The 22,250-nt window shown below is 35.1% G+C and overlaps 1 protein-coding gene across 2 annotated transcripts in view; it reads left to right on the plus strand.

Moving 5' to 3' along the window:
- Positions 1 to 22,250, plus strand: part of LOC126812226 (collagen alpha-1(XII) chain) — a 42,737-nt gene that overhangs the window by 10,554 nt on the left and 9,933 nt on the right. Inside the window, exons 4-12 of one of the 2 annotated variants that reach the window (XM_050538506.2) lie at positions 3,040 to 3,306; positions 13,732 to 13,755; positions 15,130 to 15,153; positions 16,677 to 16,706; positions 17,515 to 17,538; positions 20,519 to 20,542; positions 20,992 to 21,015; positions 21,623 to 21,649; positions 22,022 to 22,045. In XM_050538506.2, the coding sequence (XP_050394463.1) occupies positions 3,040 to 3,306; positions 13,732 to 13,755; positions 15,130 to 15,153; positions 16,677 to 16,706; positions 17,515 to 17,538; positions 20,519 to 20,542; positions 20,992 to 21,015; positions 21,623 to 21,649; positions 22,022 to 22,045 (468 nt within the window). The remainder of the gene's footprint in view (positions 1 to 3,039; positions 3,307 to 13,731; positions 13,756 to 15,129; positions 15,154 to 16,676; positions 16,707 to 17,514; positions 17,539 to 20,518; positions 20,543 to 20,991; positions 21,016 to 21,622; positions 21,650 to 22,021; positions 22,046 to 22,250) is intronic. The other variant, XM_050538507.2, reaches the window with a different exon arrangement.

The following is a 22,250-nucleotide window of genomic DNA, read 5'->3' on the forward strand; positions in this document are numbered from 1 at the left end:
TGGCCTCAAGTTTACTAAATGTATTTGTGCTTGAGAGCGATAAGAGGATACTTGTCGAAACGTCGTGAGAGAGAGAGAAATGGGGTTTAACGTCCACTCGACACAAACTAGGTCATTTCGGGACTAACATATGGTCCAATTTTATTTCTATAATTCGCTTGCGCGTAGGGGTCTTTAGCAGTGGGAGGAAACCGGAGGACCCGGAGAAAACCCACGAGGTTGGACAGGCGACCCTACTCCTTGTCACGTACAACCGGGGATTCGAAACCACGCCAGTTGACTCAATGACAGGCCGTATGATACAGCAAGCACGTGCTAACCATTCGGCCACCCAACCCCCCTCGAAACGTCGTACTTTTAGACTAAAACCAGTGATTGTTTGCAATAAAAAATGTGTTAACGTGTTTCCGAATCGTTAAATGCCATTTAAAGATTAGGCTATTATTCTGGACGAACGTTTTCGACTTATCGTTTCAAATTCATTCGTATTATATTATTCATTTGCAAACATATGGGTTTATTGACAGTCGGTTGAGTTTGCTTTAACCTTACAAAATTTGATAGTCCTTGAAACTTATTAATCCTAGACAATATTAATGAAATAATACAATCTATATTATGTTGTTTTATGGTGGTGATGCAGGGTTCGTGTCGAGAGGTCCTAGCGGCAGTGGAATTATCTAGATTCGTTAAATAAAATGAAATAGGGTTTAACGAATTAAATGATTCCACCCACTAATCACGAATTCCTCCTGACGAGGACTCCTTTACGTCCAAGATAGCTAAGTAGGTGAGACGCTGGCTCGCTAGCCCGGAGATCGCGTGTTCGATCCCTGCATTGGCCGAGAAAAGGTTCATCGGGATTTTCCGACGTGGTTTCCCCTTTTCAGTGGTGCGGGACGGAGGGCCTGACACGGACAGCTGCCTAGTCGTTGGGATGAGACAAAAAACCGAGAACGAGGGTTAGGAGATGATAAACGTGTGCACGTTGCATCATACTCGTAAGACCTGTTACTGATTCAATTTTATATAGATTTCCCGCTTACACGTGACAAGGAGTAGGGTCGACTGTCCAACCTCCGGTTTCCTCCTACTGCTAAAGACCCCTACGCGCAAGCAAATTGTTGGAATGAAGTTGAACCATGTTTTAGTCTGGAAATGGCCTGGTTTGTGTCAAGTGGACGTTAAATCCCATTTCTCTCTTTCTAACCGGGATCGAACCCGGGACGTCCTGGTTGTTGAACCAGCAGCGCGACTCCCTGGTGAAATCGTACTGTTATTGTAAGATCTAACGACCTAGCGACAGGTCTGGTGATAATGATTCCAGACAATCAACAAAGCTTGGTGTAGAAGAGAGATATTATTATCACCTAGTTATCACAATAACAGCCTGATAAGATTAAACACTTTATAAACAGGTGCTTGTAGATATATATATACACACAACAAACATTATCATATATAAATACAAAATTTCTTGAGGTATATTCCCACATTAATTAGATATTGAGCTCCCCCGCATTTTGTGTTGATGAATTAAAAAAAGGTTATCGCTCACCGATAAACGTACAGAAATCCACCTAGCGAACAAGTCATATAGAAGCTTTAATCTTCTAGATAAACGGTGGAATTAGCCTTGAAACTATTTAATGCCGCAAAATACAAGATTAACCCTTAGGTTTGCCAGACTAAAGCATAGGGCCTCGAGTTCTAAGGACCTGCAGCCAAGGTGTATAATATTTTTTAAAATGTCATAAGCATTTCGTACAGGAATTATAGTCATCATCCCCAGATTTGCTCAGTTGTTTTTATAGTCATGAGGTTGGTGGATTGTATTCCTCTGGCCGTGAGGGTGGTGAATTGTAATTTTTTGGTCGTGAAGGTGGTGGATTAACAGGGACCAATAGGCTGGAGTCTCTCTTCGTCTTAATTCGGCATTGTATGTGTCTTATATTATTAGTTAGCATTAAAGGAGGGGAGGGGCTTCATCATTCTGCACACAGAGGTCCATCTACTTCATACTTCGAGAATAAATCTCAGACCTGAATGGCCACCATATCCAAAAATTAGTATATTGGTTTGTAATGTTGTTCTACCCCGTTTCACATCTGACATACACTTGCCGATTTAGGACTTAAAATGTCGATCAACTAGCTTAGTGTCTGTTTTCAAGCGGAGCTAACTGTACGCAGACAGCCTAAGTTTAGTATGTGGAATATCTGGAATGGCATATGGTCTCTCTTCATCTAAAACCGGCACTTATCAGAATGACTGCCCGAGAAAAGGAATACAACCTAGAATACTGAATGATGTACATGTTAGTAATTTATGTTAAAATTAACCAAAACAATTTAACAATAATTAATCAGTGCTGGTGTCACATTTTTTTTTTTTTATAAACAATATTTTCTTCAGGATGTCTGAATGCGATTGGGGAACAGACTTAGCCTATGTAAAATCCCTCTCCCTAGATAATATAAATACATAATATTAAAACAAAGGAACAAAAGGGGTGTATATACACAGTTAAAATGGCAAATACATACATAAATATATGTAAATACATATGATGATACGGATGACAATGTACAATATATATCATAGGTTACATCATCACGTAAATTTAAAACTTATATTGTAAATTAAAACTGTTAATGAGCAAGATTAAAATCTGTTTGACATGTCAATAAACTTGTAGACTTGATTAAAAATATTGCTGTTTACAACGGTACAGTGGGTTGTGAACCCGAACAAGAGACAGTTAATGTTTTTGAGATCGTATTGTATTTTGTCTATGGTTTCCTTTCGTGCATTTGAATCTTCAAAAAAAGCTCAGATTAGTGTGAACGTAAAACGAACTTGGCTTTTGGAACTCAAAGAACACTAGGGTCGACACGCCACTGTCCTGGCACTCCCTCCCCCCCCCCCCCATGTTATTTGTGTTGACGGGATATTTCATTTCATTTCATTGTGAGCGCAATATTAAATTTGCATTTTCAATTCATAATTTAGTTCTGTTTATTTTCTTATTTGTTATAGTTGAAACGACGCCGAAACCGACTACAACGACGCCGAAACCAACAACAACGACACCGAAACCGACTACAACAACGCCAAAACCGACTACAACAACGCCGAAACCGACTACAACAACGCCAAAACCGACTACAACAACACCGGAGCCGACTACAACAACAACGGAACCGACAACGACAACCCCGGAACCGACCACGACAACGACAACGCCACCACTAACGACTACAAAACCGAAGCCTACGCCAAAATTGATCAAGAAATTGAAACCAGGTAAGGACATTTCATCAAATGCCAAACAAAAGATAAAAATTCTTTAATGGCGTCCATAGACCTCGTTTTAAAGAATACTCTAAGAATAAGACTCCAAAACATTGTATTGGCGTTAAATGAACTGGACTACACCAAGTTTCATATAGTAACATTAATTGTTGATAATGGTTGCCAATGTTCACTGGGTTTAAAACGAGTTTTTATACAGAGTATCTAGCATCAATCAGCTGGATCTCCTATATTTACTTGACTTTATCATGACGAAGTCAGAAGGTGACACACCCTTTCTATTAACACCGTATTTCAAAGTCACACGACCTTTTTTATGCTATACCCATTTTGTTAATTACGCCTTCATATGTAAATAATTTAATTAAATCAACCTGTCTGTGATATCATGTGTAATGTATTGGACGTTAAATCTGTAATAAACAACAACAAGAATACAGACTAAATGACACCCAATTTAAACACACATAGATAATTTTAAAAAATGAAATTTAAATACACACACACATTCAGAAAATAAAATTTAAAGACAAAAACATTTAAAATTAGAAAATAAAATTTAAAGACAAAAACATTTAAAATTAGAAAATACTATTTAAACAAACATAAAATAAGACAAAACAATACCGTAAATAAGAAATAAGATTTCATTAAACACACTCATACAAATAAAATGAAATGAAATGAAAATGAAATGAAATGGAGTTTAACGTCCTACTGTTCTGCTCCTAACCTGGGCTAATGAAGACGGGCATACGCCATACAGTGTGCTATGGGGGAAATTTTGCCCGGACAGCGGCACTACGGCCTACTCTTATATCGAATTCCAACTGCCAAGGGATCTTTTACGTGCACGCCAATGTGTACACGGGACCTCGGTTTTTCGTCCCATCCGAACGACTAGACAGCTTTCCTTGTCAGCTCCTCCGTCCTGCATCACTGACAAGGGAGAACCACGCCGGAAAATCTGGATGAACTTTCTCGGCCAATGCGGGGATTGAACACCCGACCTCCAGGCTAGCGAGCTAGCGTCTTACCCACTTAACCACGTGATCCCCTCATACAAATAGAAATATAACTAGAACTCCGATGGAGTACTGACGTTTTTCGGTACTGTTATTTATAAAACCGGAAGTCATACTTCAACACCAAACATTTTGATATTAGTTGTTAGTAGACGTCAGGGTCGTCATATATGCAAAGGCCAAGGTCATTGAACGGTTAGGTCACCAGACAGTAGGTCAAAAGTCGAGAAAAATTCAAAGTTAAACCGTAAGTAAAATCGAAATTCAAAAATTGGCTCCCTAAGAATTGTTGCCATTTGGAGTAGGTTCAAAACAAAATGGCGGTTGAATATCGGTTTGAGCTTTTTGTTTTTTGTTTTGGTTTTTTTCTTGTAAAATCAAAACGGTTCAAAATGCAATCAAACAGGGTTTCTGAAAATGAAAGATAATTTCTGGGGCTAACACCACCATTATATGTCATTTTTGGTCTATTTTTAAAGTGAAGAGAACTATTCATGTTCGGGAAAAATCGGAAGGCCTCGGTAATTTCCGGAAGTTTTCGGAAGCCGCCACATTCATGTCAAATTTCAACTTGATACCTCAAATACTAACGGAGATACGCCATTTTGAATACGGAAAAAAAAGATTAGGGAACAAGATTCTGGTATCCATCTGAAATGTTGTTTGCCAGAGGCGGGATGGAACCGATGGAGACATACCGTAGAATTAACAAAATGCAAACGGAAAAGATAATATTCGAACGGAGAAAGATTCAGGGTTTGAAGTAAAACATACCACATCCAAATTTACAGAGAGGTTTTAGCGTTCACCATGAAATTCAACAGTTATTTTACATTGTTTTTGTTTTATGTTGGTGTTTAGAGAACTGGAGTGATGCCAATGCGGGAATATCATTATTGGGTAAAAACAAACAAATATTTGAAAAAAAAACCTAACAGTTTTGAACATGTCGACATGATGGGTTTAAGTAGCAGAGATTCGGTTTCAACTTTAATATGACTCATGCATCCACTATTGAGTTTATAGCTAGGGCACACAAGGGCGAAATTTTACAGCGAATCTCTCGGGCGAATTTCGCTCAGTTTTTCTGGACCTGCAACATTCGCCCGAGTTTCTTCCGACACCATTTGCCAATATTAAACATGTTGAATAATATTATTATCGCTCGTATATTTATGATCGCATGCGTGAATTAAGTTTCAGACGACTTTTTGGGCACAGACATTCGCCTTGTGTCCACCTCGTTGTCCGAGTAACTTAGGCGGTGAATGCCTCCCGAAATATAGGCGAACAAGTAATTTGACAGCTACTGGTTGCCGAAAACAGGCCGATTTACGTGCTCGTGGGACTATCTGCCGTCTGGAAAGAATTTGTTACCCGTTGATCGTGTCGTCTTTAGTTATTCGAATGGGACGAAACACTGAGGTCCCGTGTACACATTGGGGTGTTCGTAAAAGCCCCCTGTCAGCTGGAATTCGAGTAGAGCGTAGTGCCGCTGTCCGGGCAGAATTTCCCTCATACCACACTGTGTTGGGTATATCCCTCTTCATTAACCCATTATTAAATAAAGAAGTATAAAAATAATATATATTCAAGAATTACAAACATTATAAAATTTATGTATCAAATAAAGAATTACAAAAGTTATTTATTAGATAAATAATTATAGAAATTATTTGAATGAAATGAAATTAAATTAAATGGGCTTTAACGTTCTACTGTTCTGCTCCGACTGGGCTAATGAAGACGGGATAAAATTTATCTATTAAATAAAGAATTATAAATATCATTTATTAAAAAGAGAATTATAAAATCTTTAATTGAATAGAAAAAAAAATAAAATTATTTATTAAATTATAAATATCATTTATTAAATAGAGAATTATAAAATCTTTAATTGAATAGAAAAAAAAATTAAAATTAGTTATTAAATAAGGAATTATAAAAATAAATTATTAAATAAAAAATAATGAAAATCCTTTATTAAATAAAGAATATAAAAATTATTCATCAAATAAAAAAAAAACATAAAAAAGTATTTATTAGATAACGAATTATAAAAAAATATTTATTAAATAACTAGTTATAAAAAGTATTTATTAAATATCAAATTATAAAAATTAATTTTTAGATAAATAATTATAAAAATTAGTTTTTAGATAAATAATTATAAAAATTAATTTTTAGATAAATAATTATAAAAATTAATTTTTAGATAAATAATTATAAAATAAATAATTATAAAAATTAGTTTTTAGATAAATAATTATAAAAATTAATTTTTAGATAAATAATTATAAAAATTAATTTTTAGATAAATAATTATAAAATAAATAATTATAAAAATTATTTATTAAATAAACCCCATTTCAGTACAAAAAATAGACAAGAATCTGGAACCATACGTAGCCAGACAAAAATACACTTAACATAGCAAACATATGGGAATATCTTCTTAAGATCATTTATCTGCACTTTAAGTTCTACAGATACCAGTAATTGAAGTATAATGTTAGCTGTTCACAATATAGGTTGGCCGAGTGGCTGAATGTTTTAACGCGTGCGCTTTATATCACAAGGTCTGTCAATGAGAGGGGGGTTGGATGGCCGAATGGTTAGCACGTGCGTGCTGTATCATACGGCCTGTCATTGAATCAACTGGCGTGGTTTCGAATCCCCGGTTGTACGTGACAAGGAGTAGGGTCGCCTGTCCAACCTCGTGGGTTTTCTCCGGGTCCTCTGGTTTCCTCCCACTGCTAAAGACCCCTACGCGCAAGCGCATTATTGAAATAAAATTGAACCATATGTTAGTCCCGAAATGACCTAGTTTGTGTCGAGTGGACGTTAAATCCCATTTCTCCCTCTCCTGTCAATGAGACAAGTGGCGTGGTTTCGATAACCAGCTTGTACGTAACAATGAACTGTCCAATCTCGTGGGTTTCCCCCTATGCACAAGCGAATTTTTGATAATGTCGGTGACGAAATGACGTAGTTGGTGTTGGGCAGATTTGTTTACAATGGGGGATCACGTGGCTAAGTGGGTAAGACGCTAGCTCGCTAACCTGGAGGTCGGGTGTTCGATCCCTGCATTGGCCGAGAAAGTTCATCCAGATTTTCCGGCGTGGTTCTCCCTTGTCAGTGATGCAGGACGGAGGGGCTGACAAGGAAAGCTGTCTAGTCGTTCGGATGGGACGAAAAACCGAGGTCCCATGTACACATTGGCGTGCACATAAAAGATCCCTTGGCAGTTGGAATTCGGTATAAGAGTAGGCCGTAGTGCCGCTGTCCGGGCAAAATTTCCCTCATAGCACACTGTATGGCGTATGCCCGTCTTCATTAGCACAGGTTAGGAGCAGAACAGTAGGACGTTAAACTCCATTTCATTTCATTTCATTTGTTTACAATGTTGATGTAGTATGTGGTGGTATTCAGAATATATAAAAACGAGAGTCACTGTCAACAAACGCAATGATAGTTCTACATAAATAGAACGGGGACTGTGTAATAATTTGTAATATCCAGTCTGAGTAAAATACAGATCTATATTTCGTTTCGTTTTTTTATACTTTCGATGGCCTCTACTACATGAAGATCTGGCCGGTTGTTGTGGAAGGTCGCGTCAGAGGTCATACGATCGGCTTTTGACCTATGACGTCAGAAGTTTGATTAACCAATCAGCGTTGATATTTCTAGTTAATTACCCACAGATCCGTGCACGTTACGACAAAAACTCGCCGCAACAGACCATTCAATTGGCTAATCCCTCACATCATCCAGAACGCGGGTTATATAACAACTCTACCAGATCTTAGTGCGATATCACCTCGGTGGAAGCGGACGTAAAATACAACTAACCATCATCATCATCATCATCTTAGTGTAGTAAAGACAAATAAAACGAAATTTTGAACTATAAAAAACGAAACGAAGTAGGATATGTGTTTCAATCAGATTGTGTAATACCTTAAGATTAGCGATATAGTGGATGAGAAACCGTGTTTACAATATGCAATAGCATAAAACTAAGTTTTGACAGCAGGGTCATTTTGTTACCCATTCACAATTGGAATTTAAGTCTCTCCATATATGGTTTGGATAGAAAGGCATGTGACTAAGTAACTTAATACATAAGATTTGATCGTTTCAACAAGTAATATTGGTCACACACTTTCTAGAAGCCGTGTCCTGTTGTAAGCAATAAAGAAACAACTTTCATCGTTGAATTAGATTTTTTGTACCGGCTTTCAAGTTGAAAATATCACTGTCACGTAGTTTTCAATTATGATCTTCCTTACTTTATATAGCTGAACCAGTGTGCCAACATTTATTGGCGTCGGCGGTAAACTGTCGTAAAATTAATATTAATAAACGACTTTAAATATAGAAATTCAACAGCAATATGTGCTAAAATAACCCAAACAAGCCGATTTGAAAGTTTCATATCAAAATATTAAGACGGTCGGAAAATATCATTAGATTTGATTTATGTAGTTACGTGACTGGTTTATGGAATTCCATTGTTCAAATGTATGAGTGGGGTAACCACTTCAACTTCATCCTCCACTTCCGGGTGCGTAATACTACATAAGTTGATCTCGGCTTTGATCAAGATTTCCCTGGGATCAGTATGTTATTTATCGCTCTAAAACTCCGGATATTGAATATGTTTTTTTTTATTTTATTATTATTCTTTAATACTGGTTACTTCGTTCACGTTACAATCCGTTCTATTAAACAAAAAGTGAAGAATGGAATGTTAATCAAAATAACAATTAAAATATGACATAATTATTTCGTCATTTTAAGCTATATATAAGAATCGCTTGCAAACTACACTATTGTGACAGTTCAATTTCTAACAAGAATATCAATCCAATAATGGTCCAGTTCTGTTCAGATTTTAGCGACAAATGACAAATGCGCCTCGTTACTTTTAAACAATGAAACGATACATGATATATTTTCATTATATATTACAATATATTAGAAAAAATTAAATAATATAATGTACCATATATTTAAACGATAAAACGATCTACAAATTACAATAAAACAACAACAACAAAAAAAACGTACAATAAAAAAAATAAAAGTACAATAAAAAAAAAAAAGTACAATAACAAGAAATAAAAGTAGAAGTACAATAAAACAATTGAATAATACAATGTACGAAAAAACAAAACAGGTCATAATGTACAATACAATAAATGGACATATCTTGTACAATAAAACAATAAATGGATATAGTATGTACAATAAAAGAATATAGTATGTACATTGAAACAATAACACGATACATTATGTTCAACAGAACAATATTACGATACATTATGTACAATAGAACAATAAAACGATACATTATGTACAACGGAACAATAAAAACGATACATTATGTACAATAGATTAAAACAATATTATTATTTACAATAGAACAACAAAACGATACATTATGTTCAACAGAACAATAACACGATAAATTATGTTTAACAGAACAATGAAACGATACATTAGGTATAATAGAACAATAAAACGATAAATTATGTACAATAGAACAATAAAACGATACATTATGTTCAACAGAACAATATTACGATACATTATGTTCAACAGAACAATAAAACGATACATTATATACAACAGAACAATAAAACGATACTTTATGTACAATGGAACAATAAAAACGATATATTATGTACAATAGATTAAAACAATATTATTATTTACAATGAAACAATAAAACGATGCATTATGTTAAACAGAACAATAACACGGTACACCATGTACAATAGAACAATAAAATGATACATTATGTTCAACAGAACAATAAAACGATGTATTATGTATAATAGAACAATAAAACAATAAAATTTAAGTTTATTTTTCTACAAAAAAAATACAGGAGAGCGTCGAATAATTATAGCCAGAAACACTACTGTCCGTGAAAATTTACCTCGTATCACATGTAACACTACAGATAACAGGAGATCAGCATAATGATAAGACCTTTATTAAGAACATGTACACGTGTAATAGACATAATTCGGGAGGAGCTTTATTCCAAATCTGACTTAGTAAACTCCTGCTTATATAGCGTTCAACAATTAGGGAAATCTATAACTTTGTCACACACACTGCTCGTCTTCATTAGCCCAGTTGATGCAAAGGGCGTTCGTTATACCTCCATTCATTACAATTACCAAGTGTTGTTTTTTTGTTTTATATTTTTATATTCTTCAAAGACACTTTAAATTTGATGACGTGTTTCCTGTGGAAATAAAAACAATTAAATGGCGTATTGTACTTAACGCTTGTCTAACTATTTAACATATTTAAATAAAAACCATTAAATGATGTATTTTACTTCACGCCTTTATAACTATTTAGCAAATTCAAACAATAAAACTGAAGGATGTTTAACTGTTGACAGAAATGCTAAAGAAACTGTAGGGTGTATTTATGACTGCCTTCTGTTTCGACATCTGATAACGCCAACTAATTATTCATTTGTAGCTTTTTTGTATGTCAGTTAACACGTTTCAAAGAGAATAACAATCTGATTAAAATACAGATCTATATTTCGTTTCGTATTTTTATACCTTCGATGGCCTCTTCTAGTGTAGTAAAGACAAGTAAAACGAAATTTTGAACTATAAAAAAAAACCGAAACGAAGTAGGATCTGTGTTTTAGTCAGATTGAGAGAATAACAAATGAACAAGAGGTCGTCTCTTCAGATGTTTTTTTTTTGTGGATATTCAATGGCGATTATTTGCCTGAATCTTGCATGCTATGGGTTATAGAGTTTGGTCTAACGTCTCGTTGACGGTACAATATGGTCTTTTTCAGAAACGTAGGTCTTTAAGCTCCGTTTCAAGTAAGTTGTGAAAATCAGACTCGGCTCCTTTAATATACATAAGTCTGTAAGACAAAGTTATTCACAAACAAAACAACGAATTAAAAACTGCAGGCGGTTGTTTTCCCAAGATTGTCATTAAAACTGACAGTTTGACGTATAGTTCCGCTATGTTGGTGATGATTATCTTAGAATTTGTTTCTAGTTTATCAGAGTTCTGAAGAAGAATAGCTTGTTGTATTTATGAATTAGGGGATATTATAGTTTGTCTGATGTTGATAAAACATGGGTGGTGGTGGATAGATTGTTGGTGAGTGGGGGCCACCTGCTGGTGGGGATATTATAGTTTGTCTGATGCTGATAAAACATGGGTGGTGGTGGATAGATTGTTGGTGAGTGGGGGGGGGGGCACCTGCTGATGTGGATATAATTTATCTCGTGCTGATAAAACATCGATGGTGGTGCACTGTAACCAAAAGATCCGTGAAAAAACGTAAAAAGTTCCGGAAACAAAAATTACCAGGAAAATTTTATTCGTATTTGATTTTCCTGTAATTTACAGAAATTCCTTTAATTAACATAAATTCCCTTTTCAAATACAGAAAAAAATCCTGGTAATTTTTGTTTCCAGAGCATGAAAGAGAAAAACATGTTATTGGATTAGAGGCAATTAACTCTACAGAATTCGGCCACATAAAAAAGGAATTAATAGATTGCTGGTGAGTAGTGTGGGAGTCACCAGTGTTACCAATTTGTAGCGAGCACTACATCACCGTTGGGGTGGGGCTTGGGAGGGCTATGGCTATGGATAGGGCTGAGGCAGAATTTCAGGTGTGTGTGTAGGGGGGGGGGTTGTTTCCAATTGTGCACTTTCTCATCCTAGGGAGTGGGGCGGTTACGAATTGGTTAAGTTATAAGTGAGAGATGATTGATATGTTAGCCCGTTTTAGAACATCCGGGGCTGTTCATTATTATATGGTAACGATGAGAGTGTCCTCATTGAAACGGTGCTGTTAATAAACCTAGGGAATGTTATCCATATATCGCTTTCATAAAATGCCTTTTAAAGATGCTGTGCATTATTGTGAAATCTTGTAATCATTAAGGAATAGTTCTACAGGCATGAAAAGCACATTTTATCAACGAGTGTGCACAGTCTGAGCTATTTGTTTTTGAAACTACATCAGTATGCTCCTCAACTTGACCACTCACCCGTTTTCTGCGGCCTATCGTTTAAACCTCATCCACTGTTTTATGAGTTGCGTGGGAATTAGAAATGAGATATATCGAATTCGAATCCCCCCGTCAATGCAGCAATTCAAGATAAGGGTTCTTTAATCTGAGTACTTTATGTAATTTACCGACAAATTAATAAAGATAACAAATTAGAATACTTATCTTCTACGCACTCCTTTTCGTGAAATTAAGCGATGCACAAAATGGTTTTATATAAATATCTAATAATTTTAATTTATATATGTAAGATTCAAGTCTTGGTTCTTTTATTAAACTGCTGTGTTTAATTTACTGATAAATTAATAAAGAAAAAATTAAAAGGCTTATCTTTTCGCATTCCTTTTCACGATATACGAAATAGTTTTTTGGGTTTTTTTTTTAAATACATGATTATTTTAATTTATTATATGTAGAAAGGGTTACTCGGTTTAATATGTTCTCAGAATTCTTATCAAGATTCATCTATTTACCTCGACGTACAAAATTATAATTGTGTCCACTCGACATAAACTAGGACTAACATAATGGTTCAATGTTAGTTCAATAATTCACTTGCGCGTTGTGGAGCGGGGGTTGGGGGCGCGGAGGACCCAAAGAAATCTCACGGGGTCGGGCAGGCGACCCTACTCCTTGTCACGTGCAAGCTGGGGATCGAAACCACCCCATTTGACTCAACGAGACCGTGTGATCTACATCATTCCCGCCACTCGTATCCCTACTACTACTACCTGGTGCTTTAACGTCTGCTTCCATAGAAGTGATATCGCAGACAAGACATAGGAGTGCCGAAGCTTCTTCCTGTTTTGATTTTGCAATCTTTCCATTTGCGACCTTATGCCATGGAATGGGTTTAGTGGAAAGTTCTTCCCTTTATTTAATAAAATAAACCCAACATATTGTTTGGTTGTTGATCCGTAGAGACAGCATATATGCGTACATATATGCGTCTCGTCTCTGGATAGGTAGATGTCATCTTTGTGGTTTTAGGGTTAATTAATAATACCTATTATAGTAAGTGCAGGGAGGTGTGGGGGGGGGCATCACACTTAAACAAAACCTATAAGTCAAACCTACTGACAAGACACACAACCTGCACAAACACAAAACCAATAAGACAAACCAGATGATAAGACACGCAACCTACAAACAAACACAAAACCAATAAGACAAACGGCTGACAAGCCACAGCCTACACACAAACACAAAACCAATAAGACAAACCTGCTGACATGATACACAGACATTGCAAGCAATAAACAACAAATGTATATTATGATTTTTATTTAATGTTTATTTATTTTCAGCCAGTGGAATGGCGCCACATGTTGGTATGTATATTTTATAATTAGTCATATATTTTTTTATTAATCAGTGAAAAAAGGCATACAATATACAATAACTGTTTCTGGAGATCGAATGGCCCTGAGACTTATGTTTGTATTTTCCCGGTCTTACTGTTATATGTGTATAGCCAATGAGAGCTAAATCTAAGTCTAATATTAAACAGAACGCAATTTTTATGGTAAATCAATCACTGGTTTTATTCTAAAAACACGACGTTTCAACAAGTATCCCCTTGGTATAATCTTTAAGTACCATTTAGCGATCGGGGAACACATTAATAGAACACAATTTTTTTTTTTGATATCGATCACTGGTTTTATTCCAATAGCACGACGTTTCGATAAGTATCCTTTTATACTAAATGTGAAATGAAATGAAATGGGGTTTAACGTCCTACTGTTCTGTACCGAACTGGGATAATGAAGACGCCATACAGTGTCTTATGAGGGAAATTTTGCACAGACAGCGGCACTACGGCCTACTCTTATATCGAATTCCAACTGTCAGGGATCATTTACGTGCACGCCAATGTGTACACGGGACCTCGGTTTTCCGTACCATCCGAACGTCTTGCAAGCTGTCCTTGCCAGGTCCTCCGTCTTGCATCACTGACAAAGGGGGGGGGGGGGCACGCCGGAAAATCTGGATGAACTTTCTAGAACAATGCAGGGATCGAACACCCGACCTCCAGGCTAGCGAGCCACCGTCTTGCCCACTTAGCCACCGTCACCTCAATACTAAATGTAACTGTGCTTGATAACGATATTTGGATATTTTTCGAAACGTCGTACTTTTAGAATAGAACCAGTGATCGATATCCCCGCAAAAAATATGTTTTATTAAAGGCTCAATACCACTCTTGTTGTAACTGAATAATATGTCCCAATCTTTATTCTGGTCAACAAATTGTACTATTGTATACTATTTCAATTAATTGATGATACAAATTTTATCTTAACACACCTTATTTAAAAATTTTGAAAAATTCAACATAATGGTTTGAAACGTCTAACGTAAACCTTTTCAAATGAAACTTCGATTTAAAAATATTTTCGAACCCTCTGGACAAGTAAAATAGGATGTAATGGATAATTTACACAACAGGTAGGACACTTAAACATCTAGTACTTAGATATTATTTATTTTCTGGAGCTTTCAAGCCAGCAAGAGTGTTATTGTCCCTTTAATGTATTCCTCGATCGCTAAATGGCCCTTAAAGATTATGTTCTCTGTCATTATACCATTCTTGACCTTGATGAAATATGATATACTTACATCTTTTCATAAAATATATTTATTATACAAATTGTGATGATGATGAAACATATATTATATAGTTACATCAAATATTTATTCAGAAAACAGAATAATGTCAATAGGGCGTAAGTATTTTATTTATTTTTCGTTTTATTTTATTTTATTTTATTTTATTTTATTTTATTTTATTTTATTTTTTGTTTTGTTTTGTTTTGTTTTATTTAATGTCAATAAGGCGTAAGTATTTTATTTATTTTTCGTTTATTTTATTTTATTTTGTTAATTTTATTTTATTTTGTTTTGTTTTGTTTTGTTTTGTTTTGTTTTGTTTTATTTTATTTTATTTTATTATTTTATTTTATTTTATTTTATTTTATTTTATTTTATTTTTTGTTTTGTTTTGTTTTGTTTTATTTAATGTCAATAAGGCGTAAGTATTTTATTTATTTTTCGTTTATTTTATTTTATTTTGTTGATTCAATTCAATTCAATTCAATTCAATTCAATTCAATTCAATTCAATTCAATTCAATTTAATTTAATTCAATTCAATTTAATTTAATAATTTTTTATTTGTTTTGTTTTTTATTGTTTTTTATTATTATTATTATTATTATTATTATTATTAAATTTTAAATTTTATTTTATTTGTATCCAAATGAGTACACGGCTCTTTCAAAAAAAATTTAATTGTTTAATTGCATGATATATAATTGTAAGACAGCTGTTTAATTTAATAATTTTTTATTTGTTTTGTTTTTTATTGTTTTTTATTATTATTATTATTATTATTATTATTATTATTATTATTAAATTTTAAATTTTATTTTATTTGTATCCAAATGAGTACACGGCTCTTTCAAAAAAAAATTAATTGTTTAATTGCATGATATATAATTGTAAGACAACTGTTTACGGCGAGAGTTCTGTCTATTCTCGCTATCCTGCGATGTTTAAATATGCCTATTGCAGGTCTTTCTTTAGGCTTGAAATGTTATCTGAATTAATTTCCTTATCCAGGCCATAATCAACTCTCGATGTCATCGCTAGTCTGTGATGTTAATTGGATTAGGTTCCGATGGGCTGTTCGACTTCCATTCATGATTTAATCATGAAATGGATAATCGAAACTATGTTTTTATAGTACCAACTTTAATAATAATGGTCGAGGCTAGCCTAAAATTCAATCGCTAAAATCTCGCTTCAGAGTGCATCAATTTGGCCCTAGGAGAACATACACCTGACTTGATTGATAGTAGTCCAACCTCGTGGGTTTTCTCGGGGTAACCCGGTTTCCTCAAACTGCTAAAGACCTCCAACTGCTACTTAAATCGGAGGTTCATTCAACAGCAGCTCTCATGTCAAAAGTCAAAAACCTAGTAACTCACTTTTTTTTTTTATCAAATTTGTAGTTGCTATGGTATGTGCAATGGAGCGTTATCCATAAAGTAATAATCTCAGAAAACGTTTTAGATGTTGGTCTGATGAGTATTTGATGTTGTTGTGTCGGGGTGATGGGTAGCGTGCGAAGTCTTCAGTCTTCGAGGAATGGGATCTAATTTTGATTCGCGTCAAGATTTATTTCAAAGACTTAGATAATGTAGTCTATGCCATAAAAATAATATTTAAAATAATGTTTTCTTTTGTAGAGAATGCTAAAGGAGTAAGTCGAAATTCGGGTAAGTACGTCTACGTTTCTAAAAAATCAGTTGACTTCACTTTTTCCATAAGGAAATGTTTTAGTCAACTAAAACTTTGTATTTTTTAAAAACCAAACACATCAGAACAAAATCCAAAGCAGAACACATCTCAACCCAGGTGCATCTAATTTTTCCTTTCTTTTCGCTTTGAACACAACAGGGCATAAATTTTGGACAAGCCCAAATAGGGCCATATCAAGCCAGCAGGGTATGGATAGTAGCAGCCAATGAGGAATGCCAGCAGACACATTTGATAATGCCCTTATGTTCTGGGGATGGGGGTGGTTAATGACCGAATGGTTAGCACGTGCGCGCTGTATCATAAGGTGTGTCACTGAGTCAACTGGCGTGGTATCGATTCCCAGGCTGTACGTGACAAGGAGTAGGGTTGCCTGTCCAACCTCTAGGATATTCTCCGGGTCCCCCTATTTGCTCCCACTGCTAAAGACCCCTACGCGCAAGCGAATTATTGAAATAAAATTGAACCATATGTTAGTCCTAATATGACCTAGTTTGTGTCGAGTGGACGTTAACCCCATCTTAGATAAATGAGCACAACTTGTGCATCCACTGAAAAGGAGCCCTTAAACAAACACTAATTTGCCAGCCTTCATGCATCAAATATAAGGAACTTCGCTACGCAAAACACTTTAGTCGCTTTCGTATTATGTCAGGAGACATGCCAGATTTTCAAATCCCAAAGTTATTGCTATGCAAATGATGTTTATGTATAATTATTGCACGGCCTAGGGTGGGTGTTTATAAATATTTTCTTTTCTTTTGTCAGTTTATGGAATCGGTAAAGATAAGAGTAAGTTTAATTTCTTATTTCGTTGAGTGCATTAGTTTAAATTTGTCTTTCTCGTGTTTGGTTTCTATTTAAAAAATATTACGCTGCATTTAGGACAGATTTATGCCTAGGACACAGAAGGCGAATGTTTACGGTGAATCATTCGAGCAAACCCTTCGTCAGCGAATTACGCCTAGCGCGTCGGGCCCTAGGACATTCGCTTATAGCTTCGACACACACGATTCGCCAAAATAAAACATGTTTGATATTTATTGCCCGAATATTTATCGCCGCCGACTCGTTCGGTGAATGTGTTCTATTTATTCCTTGGCCAACCAAAACCGTTCAAAGCTCTACATGACAAACAAAATGACCACCTCTGGCGACATAAGCTGGCCAAAATTGTATCACTGAGAAATCGGCGTTGGCATTCGCTTTGTGTGTCCGCACTGCGTTGCTCGGGTAACTTCGGCGGTGAATACTTCGGCCGAACTATGAGGGAATAGACATAGTGTGTCATATCGGAATCAATTCACACAATCCCTATTCACTTTTGGAAATCGATGAAGAGTAAGAATAAACACCTCTGTCAGGAATTGTATAAAATTTATGTTACTATGAGAATAAAACTGATTATATTATGTTTGTTTCAAATTTGGTCGTGGCCTTGTACTGACCCTATTCCATTCTTTTCCATTTATACGGTTCTAGCTGTGTTTGTGTCAGACTTTTACCATGTGTACTAAATAATGTTCTCCGTTTTTTGTTTATGTCTTTTTTAATGGATTAATGGATTGTTGTAATTGTATATTAGTTGTACTGCTCGCTGAGTTGAATTGTTGGCGCTATATAAATCAATAATTATTATTATTCTATTTTATTTGTTGTTTGTGATGTCTGTATAGTGTGTCCTGTCCGTAGGTTTGTCTTGTGTAATTGTTTGTGTGTGGTGCAGTCCCCCTGATCTTATTATTACATTAAGCATAATATTCCCACCGGATACCGCTTACGACTAGCTTCCGGATTCATTCACTTGATCTGATATGCATGTTTGTGATTTCTGTATATTGCTGGATCACGGTGGCTAAGTGGGTAAGACGCTGGCTCACTAGCCTGGAGGTCGGGTGTTCGATCCCTGCATTGGCCGAGAAAGTTCATCCAGATTTGCGTGGTTCCCCCTTGTCAGTAATGCAGGACGGTGGGCCTGACAAGGACAGCTGTCTAGTTGTCTTGACAGTTGGAATTCGATATAACAATAGGCCGTAGTGCCGCTGTCCGGGCAACATTTCCCTCATAGCACACTGTATGATGTATGCCCGTCTTCATTAGCCCAGTTTCATTTCATTTCTGTATATTGTGTCTTGTCCGTAGTTGTATCTTGTGTAATTGTTTGTGTGTGGCACAGTCCCCCTACACTTACGATTAAACATGCATTATGCAAGAGCAAAATCTGCTTATTACAAGTCTTTCTTTAGGCCTGAAATGCTATCTAAATTATCAATTAGACATTAATTAACTCATCCAGACCATAATAAACTCTCGATGTCAAGGCTAGCCTTCGATGTTGGCTGGATTAGATTCCTATATGCCGCTAACGGTCATTGAAAATTAAATCAAAAAAAGTGGATAATCTAGTCCATGCTGTTTATAGTAATGATTTTAGTAATGATGACCGAGACTATGCAAAAATTTCACCCGCTTCTTTCTCGGCTCATAGTGGATCAATTTGACTGAAATTTTCAGCAAATTACCTTTACACTATCTAGTTTTTAACTATTATAGCGAGAACTGCCATCTCTTTATCTTATCTCCCATAATGTATCTTTAATAAGAGCATAATTGAAAACATAAAGCTGCATGCTATTTCTCTTATAACCATTCCCGCAGTCTCATCAAAATCAGATATAATTTCTTTTCAATCTCTGATTTTGTATTATGTTTTATAATGTCATTTGTAGAATATATCGAGCGTCCTCAATCCACGACATCCCGCTGACTTTTGGCACTTTACAATAAATGAAGCAAAAACATATTGAGTATATTAACATACGGAAGTACAGCGAAAATCATAACATTGATGACAAAACATTATTCAAGCAATTATAAAATAGTTATCTCGACCTTGAATATAAGGAAAGGATGTGAAATTAATCAACCAATTAGATCATCATACTAAAGTCGGTTCGATAAAAAATATCGATTATCCATTTTGACGTTAAATCATCCATCACAAAATGTATTCAAATCCAGTAAACATCACAGGCTAGCGATTGCACCGAGAATGGATTATCTGGATGAGTTAATAAAAGTCTAACTTATAATTTAGGTAACATTTCAGGCCTAAAGAAAAAGACCTGCAATAGGCAGATTTAGCTCTTGCATAATGTGTGTATAATACAGGAAACAGTAGACTTGTCGTCAAGTCGTGATATTAAAAACACTATCATAACATGAATGGCAAATAATCGTGATCTTAATTTTTTATTTTAAACTTCGGTGACGATTGTGTGAATTTATAATTTGATATATATATTTAAAGAGGCTGGGGTTAATATGATATGATATTCTCATTTGCAAGGGTTCAAAATTTGATGTTAGAATTTGAAAGATGTGTTATAAATGTGCCCATCCTTAACGGCAGAAACATTTTAATGACTTCAAAATGTTCATCATCAGATAGAACATGTCAAATATCTAAATTCTAGAACATTCCTTAAACAAACTAATACAGGGTGTTAGGAATTCAGAGTTTAAGATGCGATAGAGTGCAAGTAGAAATAGTAATAGGAGCGGCCGAGAAATTTCACCATGGAGGTAGAGAAAACTGACTCAGATTGCTGCAGGATCAGTTTTCATAGAACCATTAGAATGATAAATGGAGAGATAGAACTAATTAAGCTTTGATTACAAAATGTCACCGTAACTTTTACCAGTTCGTTTAAATCTTAATGGTTAAGTTTTTCTTTGTTTTTATATGCTCTAATTTTTAAATTTATTTCAGAGTCTTGGATGGGAGCCATGCACGGTAAGATGCGTTTACTGTTTTTTGTAGAATAATTAAACATCCCTCTAAAAGTACAACACGGACCGTGAGAAGTTATATTAGTTATTTGAAGTTCGGTGGAGGGGAGGGGGCGGTGGCTGGGTGACTCAGTGAGTAAGACGTTGGCTCGCTAACCTGGAGATCCCGGTGTTGGCAGAGAAAGTTCATTGGAAATTTCCGGCGTGGTTCCATATTGTCAGTGGTGCAGGACAACGTATATAGTGGTTCGGATAGTACGAAAACCGAGGTCCCGTGTACACCTTGGCGTGCACGTAAACGACAGTTGGAATTCGATATATAAGTAGGCCGTAGTGCCGCTGTCCGGGCAAAATTCCCGGTTGGTGTAGACAAGTAGAACGTTAAACCCCATTTTATTTAATTTTATTTTTCGATTTGAGTCAATGTTGATGTATTATTAATTTCTTTTTTAGCAAACAGTATTGGGGTTAAAAATGGTAAGTAAAAAAATGATCTTGTTATCAAATGCGTTTAAATAAAATAGATAATGTGCAATTCTAGATCGTTTATGAATACCATTTATGAAGGCGATCGGCATTTGCGTTTCTCGGATCGTGTACCATCTAAAGAGTTTACCCAATATTTATTGGATGCCTCTGGCGGCTTGTTTATATTGTTTAGTTTGATATAGTTTAACTTTAGTTTAAACATTGGAAAAGGATTGAACACCATGCCCCGAGTTCACAAACCATTCTCAGACTTAAGTTAAGAATTTGCTCAAAATTGTTCGCCTTCTTTTAAAGATTATGGCCTATAGCCCCGGTCATCATTACTAAAGTCGGTACAATAAAAAAACATAGTCTCGATTATCCATTTCATGATTTAATCATAAATGAAACTTGAGCAGCAAATCGGATCCTTATCCAGTAAATATCGCAGGCTAGACAATCTCGACAACAATCACGTGCCCTAACCTTGACAAAAATTGAGCTGGCCTTAACAAATAGATTTAGCCCAATACACCCAAAATGGTATTAAATCTAAATATAATTTTTTCTCAAACAATCAAACAAATGTGAATATATTATTTTATTAATTTTCCAGATGGTATGATGATGGGTATTGATAAAAGTGAGACATTTTTAATTCTTATTCTGAGCGCGAGAGAGAGAGAGAGAGAGAGCGAGAGAGAGAATTAACTCGATCTATTTATATTTAAATCGATTAATAACAATATGAAGCATAATAGCTATTGTATATAGTGTATTAAACTGCTTTTCATTATTAGTATATAATTTGTATTGTAAATAGGAATAAGGGTCTGACATAGGCAGTTTGTCTGTTCCCCAACCTCCCAAGCATTTATTGTTAATAAAATATGTCTTAAAATAAAAATAAAAATAGCTATTGTTTTTAAAAATTATAGTGGGTATTGCGACATCTTCCGTATCTAGCTAATTGTTATGGGTATTTTAATGTGTTTTGTTTTTTTGTATTTTTCAGTAAATTGGATGGGTGAAGATCAAGGTATGTAATTCTTGTTTTTCGTTGCGCTCTATTTGTATTTTCCTTGGTTTTTTTCGTAGAATCAATGGTTACGGCCATGGTAAATTATGGTCGACTGTTTTAATGGGCTGGTGTTTTATACTTATGTTGCTATTAAAATTTTGTAAAAAATGTCTTCAGGTGTTTTGGGATTGGATACTTGTTAAATGATTCTTTTTCTGGTTTT

The sequence above is a fragment of the Patella vulgata genome, chromosome 2 (genome assembly GCF_932274485.2).
Source record: "Patella vulgata chromosome 2, xgPatVulg1.2, whole genome shotgun sequence".
Lineage (NCBI taxonomy): Eukaryota > Metazoa > Mollusca > Gastropoda > Patellidae > Patella > Patella vulgata.